The sequence below is a fragment of the Muntiacus reevesi genome, chromosome 14 (genome assembly GCF_963930625.1).
Source record: "Muntiacus reevesi chromosome 14, mMunRee1.1, whole genome shotgun sequence".
NCBI classification, from domain to species: Eukaryota; Metazoa; Chordata; class Mammalia; order Artiodactyla; family Cervidae; genus Muntiacus; species Muntiacus reevesi.
In genome coordinates, this window is record NC_089262.1 from 38699372 (window position 1) to 38713936 (window position 14565).

Consider the following 14565-nt stretch of genomic DNA (forward strand, 5'->3'; position numbering starts at 1 on the left):
AAATGTCAAGTTATCCTCAAACCAGGGCAGTGCCTCAAAAGAAGGTTAAGGATGAACTAACATATATTTATTAACATATTAATATATGTTGATTAGAAAACATGTTAACTTAGGTTCTTGAAAGAAAATAATTATGATCATAGAAAAATACCTGTTAAAAAATTCTTAAGCTTGCCATTATGATTATTTAATTAGAATTTATTTTTAAAGTTCTTAAATTTTGCTATTTAGAATTAAGTTCCAGTTAGCCCTCACTATTCATAATTAAGTTGTAGTGAAATTATTAGGTTATATTTAGTTGACAGTTACTTGAAGTTGGGGGTATATTGACTTAATCAATACTTTACCTCATCTATTATGGTTAGTTAAATGATTCATTAATATCTTAATGTCGTCGTTCATTGTAGGAAGCATGCTAAACATTTGAAAATTCCTCATTAATGATAACACACATAGTGACAGATTAGATATAGGTAAAGGCAGACAGTTTTAGGCTGAAGAATTATTAGGTGAATTATAAAATGAGGCAATGCTTTACTGCCAGCACCATGAATCTATCAAATGGTAATTGGATGCACGTGTTAGCAGCAGTAAAAAGTCACTGTCCAGTTGTCCACCTTACATGGGAATCTACTCTGAGTGTCGTCTTTGATTTATTGTTCCAATTAGAACATAGCGTTCAAAGAAAAGAACACAACTGACCTGATTTAAAAGGAAGGGGACCTTTAAAGCCATTATTTTGTGGGTGACCCGGCTCCCTTTTAGATATCCTGGAACATTCTATTTGTGCAAAACCTGACTAATACTTGGTTTTAAACTAATTCTGTAAAACATCGACACTTTTTGTTTATTCATTGGGTATCAGAGTGCCGCTGGTGGCTTCCCAAGATGCTGGTATATATTCTTACACTGATTTTAAAGGCATGTTTCTAGGTTATCACTTGTTATAACTGACTGACTACACAGGCAGAGGTAATAGGCACTGACAATAAAAGAGTGTCGATTATGAAAAGCAGGTGCTTTTAGTCTGCAAAACCAAGCAACAAACACCATTTTTCAAATGGCAAATGTAAATGATCGTAATACTTTGGAATATACATGAAAAATTAAGATACTTCTGCATAAAACAACTTAAGACAAAATGAGGTTCATTACTTTTCTAGATTGTAATAAAACTGTGTTAAAACTACAGTAACATAAATTGTATTCCCCATTTTACTGGAAAATTAAAGGAAAACTTTAATTTCTGGGAGGGAAATGCTAATATTTTATGTACACTAAGCAAACATCAACTATTAATCCTGACAAATGTTGGAATAGTAATACTAAAAATGTCATCTGAATTACTCTTCATTGCAAAGTTCACAGAATTAATGTTAAGATAGATTAAAATCACTTTGAACTAATACACATGTATTATTCTTCCTTCTGAAGCATAATAAAGAAATATCATTTGTACTCAATTTTGGATAAGCATACAGACATTTAAGGCTTAGGAGAGATGGAGATATTCATACACAGGTCATAAACCTGAGGAATATTAGCTGCATTTCAAATGACCTGTCAACTTTTTCCCAACATTTTGGCTTGTGGAAAGTCAGACATTTGAATAATAAATGGGGTTTGCCTCTGAACATTAAGGTAATTGTACAGGGATTTTAAATGCTCATTCAAGTTCTACCATAAATTTATTAAAAACTGAAGAAATTACCTGGATTGAGGCTTTTCTCTCTCAATTGAGTAGTAAAAAATGTAGAAGAAAAATGCATGCAGTAGGGGTTTCCTTCATTGTTTAAAACGCAATTCTTTTAAGTTCTGTGCTTAAACAACACGTTGAAAAAACTTATTTTTAAAGAATGATACATACTTTTTGGTACTAGATTACTAAACTACCCAAAAACTTAGAGATTCAGGTCTCTAAGTTCTCATACTCCATTATTGGCATGTGATTTCTGCCAACTGTTCTCTTGAGTTTCTTCTAGTAGATGGTTATAAATCAGGTTTATAAAGAGGAAACTTTCTGTAATTGTGCATTTTTAATGGGCTTATGATAAATCCATCAAAGTGGAGGGTCCATATGGTAGGAATGCAGTAAAGGTAACAGGACAGTGTCATGTAAACATAAAATAGTGCCTTCCACCTTCATAAATCCTCAATCCTCATGATTAAATGCTGCCAGTTATAAATTATGCAACCAAATTCTAGAAAAGAAAATACAACTTAAATATGTTACCAGTGGAAATCATAAGCTGTGTATGTTTTCTTCCCGGAAAACTGTTACATATTTATTAGGAGATAATATTCAAGTCCTTATTTTCCTCAAAAATGATTTCCTTACCTTATTTAACTTCTTCCTAAAATAAGCAAGAACACTGGAGTAGGTTGCCATGCCCTTCTACAGGGGATCTTTCCAAGCTAGGGATCGAACCCGGGTCTCCCGCATTGCAGGCGGATTCTTAACCATTTGAGCCACCTGGGAAGCCTATAAAATAAGCTCTAATCCTGATTAAAAATTCATAACATAAACCTTGATTCAAGTGAAGTGACGTCGCTCAGTCGTGTCCAACTCTCTGTGACCCTGTGGGCTGTAGCCCACCAGGCTCCTCCGTCCATGGGATTCTCCAGGCAAGAATACTGGAGTGGGTTGCCATTTCCTTCTCCAGGGAATCGTTCCGACCCAGGGATCGAACCCAGGTCTCCCGCATTGCAGGCAGGCACTTTAACCTCTGGGCCACCAGGGAAGCCCTTGGTTGAGTACAGGGCAATAATCTATCATTTCTATGCAGTGAAGTACCTTTTGATTTGCAGAGTCATTTTAAAACTTTGGGTCTCTAAGATTTGCTCCTTTTAGAGTCATACATCAGAAATTTCTTCAACAGCCCAATTTCACACTTGTATTTACAATCAAATTGTTTTATTACATGTGGAAACCATGAAACATTTGGTCCTCATCTGTAAACTATTACTATATTCAATGATATTCATGGATTTTTCTTAGTCATGTCTTTCTAATGCCTTCTGTGAGATGGCTGTATGTGTATATTGTGTGCCCTAAGCAAGTATATTCTCAAACATAATATCAGAAACGGTATTTCACACAGAGAATGCACCAACACTGTTTGATACCACCTTGTGACCTGCAGTGATAACTTTAACAGTTCATTCTGCCCCACTGTCATTTTATTCCTCTTTCAGTTTCCTTCTGACAAAACACTGGTGTGCACAGCAAGAAGCAATTAAGGATTTGGATAATTTGTTTTTTAGAGTTTCGTGTGGCATCTACTTCTGATATCTTGACATCCAAGTTGCCAGTAGTAGAGAGGTAGAAGAAATGTCATGATAAAACCAAATCAACTTTGGCTTGAATCTGGCTCTGTCAATTTCCAGTTGAATGACCTTGGGCAATTTACTTTTCTTGAGGGTTAGTTTTCATATTTGAAAAATGTGGATTTATCTAAATCATAGAGTGATTTTGGGTGTCAAATGAGGTATATATTTAAGAAATAGGGCACAGCCTAAATACTCAGTGCACACTGACTTCTCTAATATCTTCCATACTCCTTTGCTGAAAATACTAATTAGCGGTATGGCTTTCCATTTTGAAAATATCTATCTTCGACTCTCTCAAGTTTAGGGATGCATTTTCTTTTCACTAGACTCCCCTTGTCTGTAAGTGACAATCATGGGAGCAGCCCACAGCTGTTTAACTCACATCCAGAAATAAGACCGCCAGTCCCAGTTGCAAGGGCACTCACAGCTGTATCCAGCCTTTCCAGTAGGCCAGAACTGGAGCTGAGTGGTAATGTTTCAAGGGCAAAGCTTGAGATGTAAAGAATGATAAAACAAACCTAAATGAGCCTGAGCATATCTAGTGACAGATACACCACAGCTATTCTAAATTATTCAGGCTTTCTCAGACTTCTAGCAGGAGAAACATAATTCATCACTGCTCCCTTTATTCTACTTTCACATAATGGCAAAGGAGCAAACAAAAATTACCCCACCACTAAAAAATTAGAATAGTCACTTGAAATGGAGAAGAGTTTCTCTAGCATACGTAATATTTTTAGAACCATCCAATTTCTGGGAGCCAACTTTGGAAGTAGAAGCTAAAAATGATTTTGCAGTGCTAATGGGTGATTTCCTTACTTCTCTTTTGTTAGCCTTTTGCTGGCAGAAAGCCAGTGAAACAGTCATTTAATTACTCAGGACATCACAAACATGTAGCCTCTGAGATAAGCTGTTACTGTATTTTAGCAGCAATAATACTAGGGTCAAAAGTAACACAGAAAATTAAGCTTCAAATAATAATGAGCTTCAAATAAGCAAACCTTAAAAGAACAGCTTTGTACATTGAATAATTAATAACTTGTTTCGACACAAGGGTTTGTCAAAAAAAAAATTAATAACTTGTTTAGGAAAATGTTACTGAAATGTGGTTTTGGACAAGGAACTTCAGAGGTTAGAGACCCTAATATTTAACAGGCTACCATTTGGTGGGCTGGCTGGCTGATTACCCTGTAGGCATGGCAAAGTTTGTTCTCATGTAATTATGCAACATTTAGACAATATCTTAATGATACCATGTAGTTCAGCTGAATCAGTCCAGCTGGAAATTGTAGCAGCATTCTGATTACCCAGCCACATGTGAAATTAAAGCTTTTTCAACCTCTACTATTCACTTGTTATGTCTTGATACAGATGTTCTTGGCAAGCCTAAATTATTTATGGTTTGCCATTAACAGAGCAGGCTCCACCTCCTTTCATTTTCAACCATTGATTAGGATTGCACTACTATATAAGATACTAGAATTTTAACAAGGACTATCAGTTATAATTTGTCACATGGAAGACGTTTTAGTGTACTTTAGACAATTAGGGTGAAAAATTTCCACTTGTTTTTATGTGATAAAAATTATATACTCTTCTTTTTGCAGATAATTCTTACCGTAAAAATATATATTTTAATCTGTACCCCGGAAACCATCTTACTAAGTGGTTAATCACACATTGTACATTATTTTAGAAAATAGTAATTTAAGACACATAAATAAACTACTATAGATTGGTCTTTACATCACATTATAAAGACACTTAAAATACAGCAATAACATTGTTATTTGTAAAAAAAAAAAATTTTGCTCAAGAATAACACTCTGAAATTTTATTATATTTCTTTTGAGTTATTTCCACGAAGTAAAAATACAAAGAAAAATTTCAGTCCCTGTCCCAGTTCACTCTTCAGTAAGTGCTGGACCACTTCTTCCCCATCATCCTACCTGGATGGTACCATAACTATTTTGTTTTAGAAGTGAATGAAAATATTAAAAATTTAAATCAATAACCTAACATCTATATATCATATCTAATAAATTCATGTAACAAATTATAGCAAAAACAGTCATCATATCTGACTTTATTTCAGTTATTTCTAATAAATAAAAGCAGGAAAAATAAAGGTAGGTAGTGGAGCACAGGTCCATCTCTGGTGATAAACATAAGATGGAATACTTTAAAACACTTATACAAACATTTTTATTACTTGTAAACATATTGCTATTTTAGTACATGGAAGTAGCAGCTGAGGAGGAACAGAAGTTAATTTTGAATGTGAGTCTCCAAATAAGAAAAATAAGTCTTATTCTTATAAATCTTTATTTTAAAAAGATAATTTTAAGTTCTGGTTAACCATCTTTCCCATTAATACCAGATACTTTCTGGGCTAAGGAATCTGAAATCTATGATTCTCATATTTAAGTTAGCCAACAAATATTAATATATGCTTGGAATTCCCAAACAATTGACACAAAAAAGTCCCTTGAAAAGGTGACTTGGAAGCACTATGGAGAAAATGCTAAAGTCACTAAAGATGTTTAAAGTCATTGTCTACTGTCTTCAATGTGCCATTACATAGCCTCAGGATCCTTTCAAATCGCAATCAATAGAGGATGAATAAGTCTCACCACTTGAAAGTAAGCAGGAAAGGAAGCCAGCAGAGTAATCTGGCTTTGCTGGACTGATTCAAGAAGAGACACAATGTCCACCCCTCCTCTTCTAGGTCTCTCTCCCCCTACCCAGCCCACATCCCTGCAAGAAAGAAAGAAGAGAAAGAGCAAAGGAAGGAAAGAAAGAGGGAAGGAGAAAGGAAAAAGCCAAGAAATCGAAGGATGGGGGCATACTTTGTACTGAGGAGGAAACCTCATCCTATGGGATAAACCATAACCATGGAAACAGACTTATGACTTTTACTTTGAAAATAAGAGAATGACAGTGAAATTTGTGTGAGGTCTGTGTGACTCCAGTCCCAGATGTTTATAGCACTGTAGTACTATGCCTCTGCAATATGAGAGGTTTCAGAAGAAACGAGTCCAACAGGACTCCACAAAGCAGCGCATAAGCTATTGACAACGCAGACACGAGCATCATGTTACCAGAGAAGGCAGGCAGAAGACAAATAGCAGCGGTGGTGCCTAAAAGCTAACTGCATGGGCTGCAATCACTCAAACCAACGAGAGGGACCAAGGACAACAACAAAAAATCAAAACCAGAAAACTGTTTTCCTCCTATCGAGACCGGGCGGTGGGGTACAGAGATGGGGGTGGGGAGGCAGTGAATTGGACTTTTCTCTCTTAAATAAAGTTCCCATAAAGTCCCTGCAATTGACAGCGGATAATTATTTTCAGCTTGCGGAAACTGTCCTGAAACTCTTAATAAGATTGCCAGCGAAAAGAACAAAATGTGTTTACTCGAGCCATTTCCAGAAGGGAGGGAAAGGAGACGTTGGGGAGAGGTGGGGAAGGACGCTGGAGACAGAGAGGGGCATCCCCGCACTGAGGGAACTCTTGGGCGCCCTGCGTGGTCCTGCGAGTGACAAGCCAAGGAGACAGGGCAGATGGGGTGGCCACGAGAGTGGGGGGCGTGGAGGGAGCGCGCCGCGGGGAGGGGGTGCTGCCGCGCAATGTATACACGGGGCGCGCGCGAGGGGGGGGTGATTTAGTGTGAAAGTATTCCACTTAATCATTTTACAGGAGTTGGGGACGTAAATATTTAGCTGGCCACATCTGGAACCGATTTTACCCCCCTTGTGGGGTGGGGGTGGATAATTGGAAGGAGGGGAGCGCGCATTCGTTACTTACTGTACGGGCAGTTTTCCTTCTTGGTACCGCTGACCTTCCCGTTCTCAATCTTGAGAAAGTACTTGGTGAAAGAGAATAGCTTTCTCCAGCGGACATCCCCTTGGAGGTGATTGTAGCTCCGCACATGCCTCCCCGCACTGGAAGGGAAGGAGACGGACGAGGAGGACGAGGACGAGGAGGAAGAAGAGGAGTTGGTGGCCTCTGGTGACACCATGTCCCGCTCGAGGGCTTGGCAGGTGACGGGGACGGAAGATACCAGGAACAGCAAGAAGAAGCAGCAGCAGCAGCCGGACAGGTGGGGAAAGGCGGAGGCACAATGTGTCAGAATCCATTTCCACATTGTACTGAAGCTCTCGGCACTGGAAATTGTCTCATCAGAAGGAACATACTGGAAGGGTAAGACCTGGTGCGAGGCAAGGAGACAGCTGGAGGTGGCGGCCGCTGGTTAGCTCCCTCTGGGCTCGGATCTGGCCAGAAGTGAAAGCACCAACATCCATAACTCCGCGGAAGGGCCGGCTGCCTCTCCTCGCTCCTTTCCCGGATCCGCGGCCGCGCGCGCCCCTGGGTCTCCTGGTGAATGTGGACGTGGGTGGCCGCAGTAGCGGGAGCTGGTGGTGGCGTGGGTCACCCTCGCTCCTCACTCCCCCAGGAGCTTACTTTGTTCTCTTCTTCACTCCTTTCTTCACCATGTTAAATGCAGGGGGGGTGGGGGGGGGAGGCTGAAAAACAGATGACAGCGCGGGGAACAACACCCCAAAGGGTCGGGGTGGGAGGCTGGGGGAGCTCTCTGCGCCCGGGTGCGGTTGGCAGCGTCTAGTCCTTCTCCGCACCAGCCCCCGGTTCGCTAGCCAGCTCTGAAAGTGCGTCCCTCGGAGTTGTCAGAAGCGGAGGCGGCTGCCGGGGTAGCTGTTGTTTTCTTCGCCCTGTTGCTTTCTCTTTTTGGTGGTGTCTGTTGATTTGAAGCCTCCAGAAAGTCGCTTCTTGTTTGGGGTGGCGGGGGGGATGGCGGTTGGTGTTTTGTTTGGCCCTCTTTCCCTCCCCCCCGCACCCCCCTTCCTTTGGAAAGCCCGCTTGTAAACAGGTTGAAGCCTGGAGTCTAAATGTCAGTGATTCTAAGCCAGAGGTGGGCTCTGCCCCGGCTGGTCAAACCTCATTTGCAGGGGTGGAGAAGCGGAGGTGGGGGGGGACGGGGGGGGGGGCAGGAGGGAGGGGGTCAAACGGCGGTGGGACATCTGAAACCCTCGGCTGCTGGGAACGCCAGGGAGAGGGAGGGGGAAGGGGCTGGGAGAGCGGGGGAGAGCAGGGGAGCCGGCAGGAGGGAGCGTGATGCCTTTGCCCGGAGCTCCGGGACCCTGCCCGGCCCCGCGGCCGCCGCAGCCTGCAGCGTCCGCCAGCGCCTCCAGCTCGTGCTAATTGCAGCGAAAGCGTCCCTGTGTTCGGCGCGCGGGTGACTGGTGCGAGCTGTACCCTCGCGCCTTCCGAACGTTGCTGCCTTCCAGTCTGAACCAGTCCCCTCTGGGGAGCCCCTTTCTCACTTGTTTTCCAGCGTACGATTTTTTTTTTTTTTTTCTTTTGGCAGTGAAGTACTTGAGAGCCACCTGGAGCCTGGTGCTTGGCTGACTCTTTTTTCCCCCTCGCTCCCAGAAGGAGGGGAGGGCTGAGGGAGAAAGCAGAAGATGCTAAGGATAAACCTTTTAAAGCAGCAGATTATAAACTGGTGGGACAAGCAGAGAAAAGGAAGACATAATTATCTTCCTTTCCTCCTCTTCTGCCAGCTTCCAAGGAGGTCTCTTGCTTTAATGAATCTCTGATTTCTCGCTTCCGTTGCTGAAGTAAAAAGTTCACACTTTGGCCCTCTCTGCCTTTTAAGCTCAGGGAGATTTATCACCACCCTTAAAAGTCTCCCCTCTCAGCGCAAATGAAATCAGGAACCGAAATGACCGATTTCTAATTGCTCACAAGTGTCATTTACAGAATAACGCGTGCACTTCAAAGCGAATTCGCCTTTATTGAGATTGCGAAGATTTAAGCGTACGATTTGGCAGAATATTCTGTTTTGGTAGGCAATTTCCTTTGCACTTTGCCATGAAGGGGTATTTTTTTTTCTTCTGTATTCAATTTTAATGTTTAAAAGACTCTATTTTACAATATAACTGCACCACCAGTCACCTTCTTTTTTTCACACTCACCACCCTGCAACTCCTTCATTGCCGACAGACTTGCTCATGTCTCAGGTACAGACGGAATCAAGTCCCAGACTAGGAAGCCTTTGCCAAGGATTAAGAGGCACAAAGAAGGAGATACTGTGATAATCCTTTCAAATCTGAGTGAGAATTCCTGGAGATTCTCTTCAAGAAAGACTCTAAACTAAGGAAAGCTTGACTGGGAGGAGCCACTGAAGATAAATCATATAAAGTATTTATGTGAGGCAGTTGGACACATGAAATTGCCAATATTTTATGGTTTTTGACCTTCAAAAGTGGCAATTTCATATGGTTCACCCTAATTTTTAGGCAGTTATTTTAAGAGGGAGAATCACTTCAAGATGAACTTGGGAGTGTGACTTCTGTAACTGTAATTTGGAGAGAATTAATCAGGCGAGGTTGTGTATATACTACAAACCACAGCCCCTACAATGTGCATTTGATCTTAGTTTACAATGAACAGGAGAAAATACAAAGGAAAAAATCTAGCTTTGGAAATGGGATTTAGGAATATTGCAAACCGCTGTTTGGTGACCTGATAAATGACTTTACACACATGCTCTTCTATTTTCCTGTGCATTCAGGGTCTTTGAAACAGAACATTTTAATACTATAATCAGGATTTTAATTGCATTATTAAAAAAAAAACTACAATGCTTATTTAGAAGACTTTGGCAATGTAGTGGACACAGTATATTTTCATATTTAAAATAATTGGCTCTGATTTCTGTAGTTCTTAATTAGAGAGTTAAGCAAATAAAGAGCCTGTGTCAAACAAGTCTGATTCTTTCATTAAAGCCTAGATATTTAAAAAATAAGCTCATGGTACTAATTTCAATTTTCCAGTTCACAGTTTTATACCTGAACTGAAAAAAATGCCTGAAAAAAAAGTCTAGTGTTGCTAAGGAACTAGAGTTTCAGTCCAGTTGTTCAGCAGAATCCAAATGTTTGAATGCACAACTAATTGAAACTACAGTTTTTTAAAAGTTATGTTTGATGAAACCATACAATAAAGATCCTGCCATGAAAAATTACAAAACACAGGAAGTTATTAGTTTGAGGTTTCTCTACAATGGACATCAACAATATTGGTGCCAGCTTAAGAGCCTTTAATTTTTTTTTTTTTTTTTTTTGTAACTGACAATAGACATCTCCTCCCCACCTCCAATCTCAAAATAGTCCCTGTCTCTCTCTCTGTCTCTTTCACACAGGCAGCATACATACAGACATCTATCAACTTTCTTATCCAGGAGAAGAAGCTGTTCAAACCTTTAAGCTAGAACTTTGTGTTTTTATTCTGTCTTAAATGAGAAAAACACATCTTGAAAACTCCATATTAAAATCTGGTTACAGCAGGTGCAGTGTTTAAAAGTTCTAGAGCCCTTTCGCGGCTCTTCTGTACATCGTGATGACAGGAAGGGCATTTAGGAAACAGCCCAAAGGAAAAGCTGACATAGCTTTTTAGATTATATCTCATTCTTCTTTCTCTTTTCTGTACAGCCTTTCTTTTATAGCACAGTTGAATCCCTAAATACTCCACTGCTTTGCATTGTTAGGTCACCTCTTAGGTTAGCTGGAGAAAGCCTGAGAAAAGTTCCACAGGAAAGATGCACTATTTAACGGAATTCAATCTCTCCCAACAGATTTGAATCACTAACATAAATGTATGAATGTAGATTATATCTCTGTAATGAGGCCTGAATCATTCTCAGTTACTTCAAAGGACTGAAATTCTACCTTCCTTTTTTAGCAGCAATAATCAGGTCTTAATGGATTCCTTTATTAATTGTTTCTCTGCAAGGATTGAAAAGGACAGTACAAGCTTCAGAATAGTGGTAGCAACTAATTCTAAAAGGCTGTTTTTCTCTTTTTTCCAACCTCTGGAAGGCATGCTTTATTTCTGTGCCCTAAAAATATCCAGTAATGTTAAACTAAATCTTTATTGGGGGAAATAGATGTGGCTTTTTGTTAAACATGATGTCTTGAGAAATTATGGAGGCTTTTAAAAGCAAGACTATGGCAGCAGCCATTGAGGAATCCTAAAATGTGGTTACTTAACCTCAGAGAAGCAGCTTGTGTGTTTGCTTCCAGATCCTTCAGTAGCTATTCTGTTGACACAGTTTACATTTTAAGTGTGTATTTCCTGAATTCTTTATGTTGCCTGGCACTATCTGTGGTTCACTTATAAGATGTGTGTTCTATTATGTGTGATGTTATTGGCAATGTCAGTAAGCTGCTTCAAATAATACTAAGGCAGGTCAAAAGTCAGCAAGGCTGTTTTACAGAGTAGACATGTGCAGGCCTCATTTCTAAAGTCTGCCGTGCAGCCCTTATGAGTGTATGCTCCAGCCCATTTTTTCTTTTGGATACAGAAGATGCCAGTTTTAAGGTATTATGGGGCTTGTGACCTCCCAGGTTGCAGCTAGAGATGATGTTAATAGTCATGATATTGGGGACAGATAAAATAGTGATATGTTATTTGTTTTTAACTAAGAATTTCAGGTGAAAGGAAAAGAGGTCTTACCTCATGGAAAGTACTGCAGAGCCAATGGGACTCAGCAATGTTTGACTCTGATATTCATTTTATAGGTGAATGAACATTGATGCCCAAGTCACTTAGTGGTAGAACAGTTCCACAGTGGTGGAACTCAGGTGCTAGGTTATGGGCTGTTGTCCTAATTTTTTTGTAACACCTGTTTTGTCTATTTTCTCTTTTCTCCTCTCTGTTCTTCTTATCATTGACCACTCATCACTCTAATTTCTGAGATGCCAGCAAGGAAGTGATAAGAAGGACTAGGAGGCTTTACTTACAAAAAAATCAGCATTTCTTTGTTATACTAGATTAGCCAGAGAAAAATAATAAAATAGTTTAGTATTGAATTAAAGAATACTTGTTGTTTAGTCAAATAAATAAATATACATATATATAGCTCTCTCTATATAAATATAGGCAAAGGAGGCTATTTTATCTAAGTCTGTGAAATGAACACAATTGGAAAGCAATGTAGATATGTATTTCTAGAATATTCAAGGATATTTTAAAATATAAAATCTAAATTTATAAGTTATCTTCCAAAAAATTTAAGCATCTTCTAGAAAAGTAGATTTATAATTTGATTCTGCTTTCTGTATTCTAATAATAAATTTCCAGAAAGCAGTATGATATTTCAAAGCATAGGTATTGCCTTAAACAATTTTTTTCAAAGTTTGAAACTAAGGTAAATTTCCAATTATTTCTTATTGAGAAAAAAAAAATGACCAAGATGGTAAAAAGGATCTTTAGAAGGAAAAAATATTCTATATAAGGATGTTTAAATCATATACTAAACCTCCAAAAATTCCTGGAAATTGAACTCTGCAACTTGGCAGCAAATACAACAAACATATTTCCACCAAGCTGCTGTCTGTCTCCTCCCAGCTGATGGTAAACAGAACCTTCCTTTGACAAAGCTGTGAAGTCTCTGCAGAGTTCTGTTTGTTTTCTGTGTTCTCAGCTGTCCCTTTGTCGAGCCATGCCTCTTTCCACTTCAAGCTCTCTAGGCTTCTTAGTCCTGAATCCTAGGTCAAAATCTTAAACATTCTGATTGCAGTCATTTATGTTTGTGAATCAACTGGCAGGTCATAGTATTTTCTTTAAAGTTGTAGTATTTTGTAACAACAGACATTCATAGTATCTTCATTTCTTCATTCATTCACTAATTGGTTTTTATTCAGCTAATGTTTATTGATACCTATTGTTTGCCGGCTGGATGGTACACATCCTACATGTTGCAGGATTTTGCCAATAAATTAGACAGAGCAGCTTACCTTGTGAAGAGCATGAATGATTGGATGAATGAATGATTTTAGGCACTTTTCTACTGATGGACAAAACAGGGTTATTTTAGGACTCAGACAGCAAATGAAGAGAGTGAGAAGAAAAAGCAGAGCCCTTGAAATTGCTTTCTGGTTGTTTTACTCCTTGAAAGAAGAGCCAAAGGAAACCCTAACCTCTTTTCTCTGACTTCATGAGAGAGCCAGACTCCATCTTTGGCTATTTTATGGCCCTGGCACAATCCCTCAGTGTCTCCTACACTCTGGGGGGTTTTGACTGGGTCCTTTCCACTAGCTAAACCTGACTCAATTTCCTTTCCTTCTGTCTTCAAACTTCTGGATGTATATTTTGTGCTTTCTAGCGCATCATTTTAATTATTTCTCAATAAGAGGTCTCTAATCTATCTGCTACCTTGCGTTCCTCCCCTTAAAATATGAAAAAAAAAAAAAAAGTGAACGTGTGAAAGTGTTAGTCGTGTCTGACTCTTTGCGACCCCATGGCCTGTAGCCTGCCAGGTCCTCTGCCCATGGGATTTGCCAGGCAGGAATACTGAAGTGGATTACCATTTTCTCTTTCGGGGGGTCTTCCAGACCCAGGGATCAAACACGCATCTCCTGTGTTTCCTGTGTTGGCGGGTGGATTCTTTATTACTGAGTCACCTAGGGAAGCCCACATACACCTCTGCAACTAGTTATTTTGGTCAAGTCTCTTCATATGGATCAGTCAGGGTAAATTTTGTGTCTTAGTCAGGACACTGACTGCAGTATAAATCTTTTGTGGTAAGTAACCAGTGCAGAATCCTATGGGTTTTGTATATATGCAAACATCCATACAGAATTGTAATTTAATACAAAGTATGTTGAGAAGCATTTGCTTGATGTGCCATATTTCTTGAGTTGTATGAAAAATAATGAGACATATCATCTGCCTTTAAGAACTGTAGCATCTAGTATTGAGTTTTAGTTGATTATTGTAGAAGTTTTTTGATTTGGTGAATGATTTTGAAGTTCAAAATTAAAGAGTAGAATGTTTTAGTTACCAAGTGTGCAATAAAATTGTTGTTATTCAGTCCCTTAGTTGTGTCCGATTCTTTGCGACCCCGTGGACTGTAGCACTCCAGGCTTCCTTGTCCTTCACCATCTCCTGGAGTTTGCTCAAATTCATGTCCATTGAGTAAGTGATGCCATCTAACCATCTCTCCCTCATTGTCCCCTTCTCTTCCTGCCTTCAATCTTTCCCAGCACCATGGTCTTTTCCAATGAGTTGGCTCTTTGCATCAGGTGGCCAAAATGTTGGAGCTTCAGTATTGGAACTTTCACATAGATAACTTTAGAAAAGGAATTCAGTAAAGTATAAATTATGTAAATGATATTTATTTGTGGAAAACTGTATTAAAAGATCTATATTAAAA

The 14565-nt window shown here is 39.5% G+C and overlaps 1 protein-coding gene across 2 annotated transcripts in view; it reads right to left on the reverse strand.

The window, feature by feature from the left end:
• Positions 1–8260, reverse strand: part of FGF10 (fibroblast growth factor 10) — an 89765-nt gene extending 81505 nt beyond the window's left edge. Inside the window, exon 1 of one of the 2 annotated variants that reach the window (XM_065905460.1) lies at positions 7137–8245. In XM_065905460.1, the coding sequence (XP_065761532.1) occupies positions 7137–7476 (340 nt within the window). In that variant the 5' untranslated portion in view covers positions 7477–8245. Of the gene's footprint in view, positions 1–7136 lie in introns of both variants that reach the window. The other variant, XM_065905461.1, reaches the window with a different exon arrangement.
• Positions 8261–14565: the final 6305 nt, after the last annotated feature.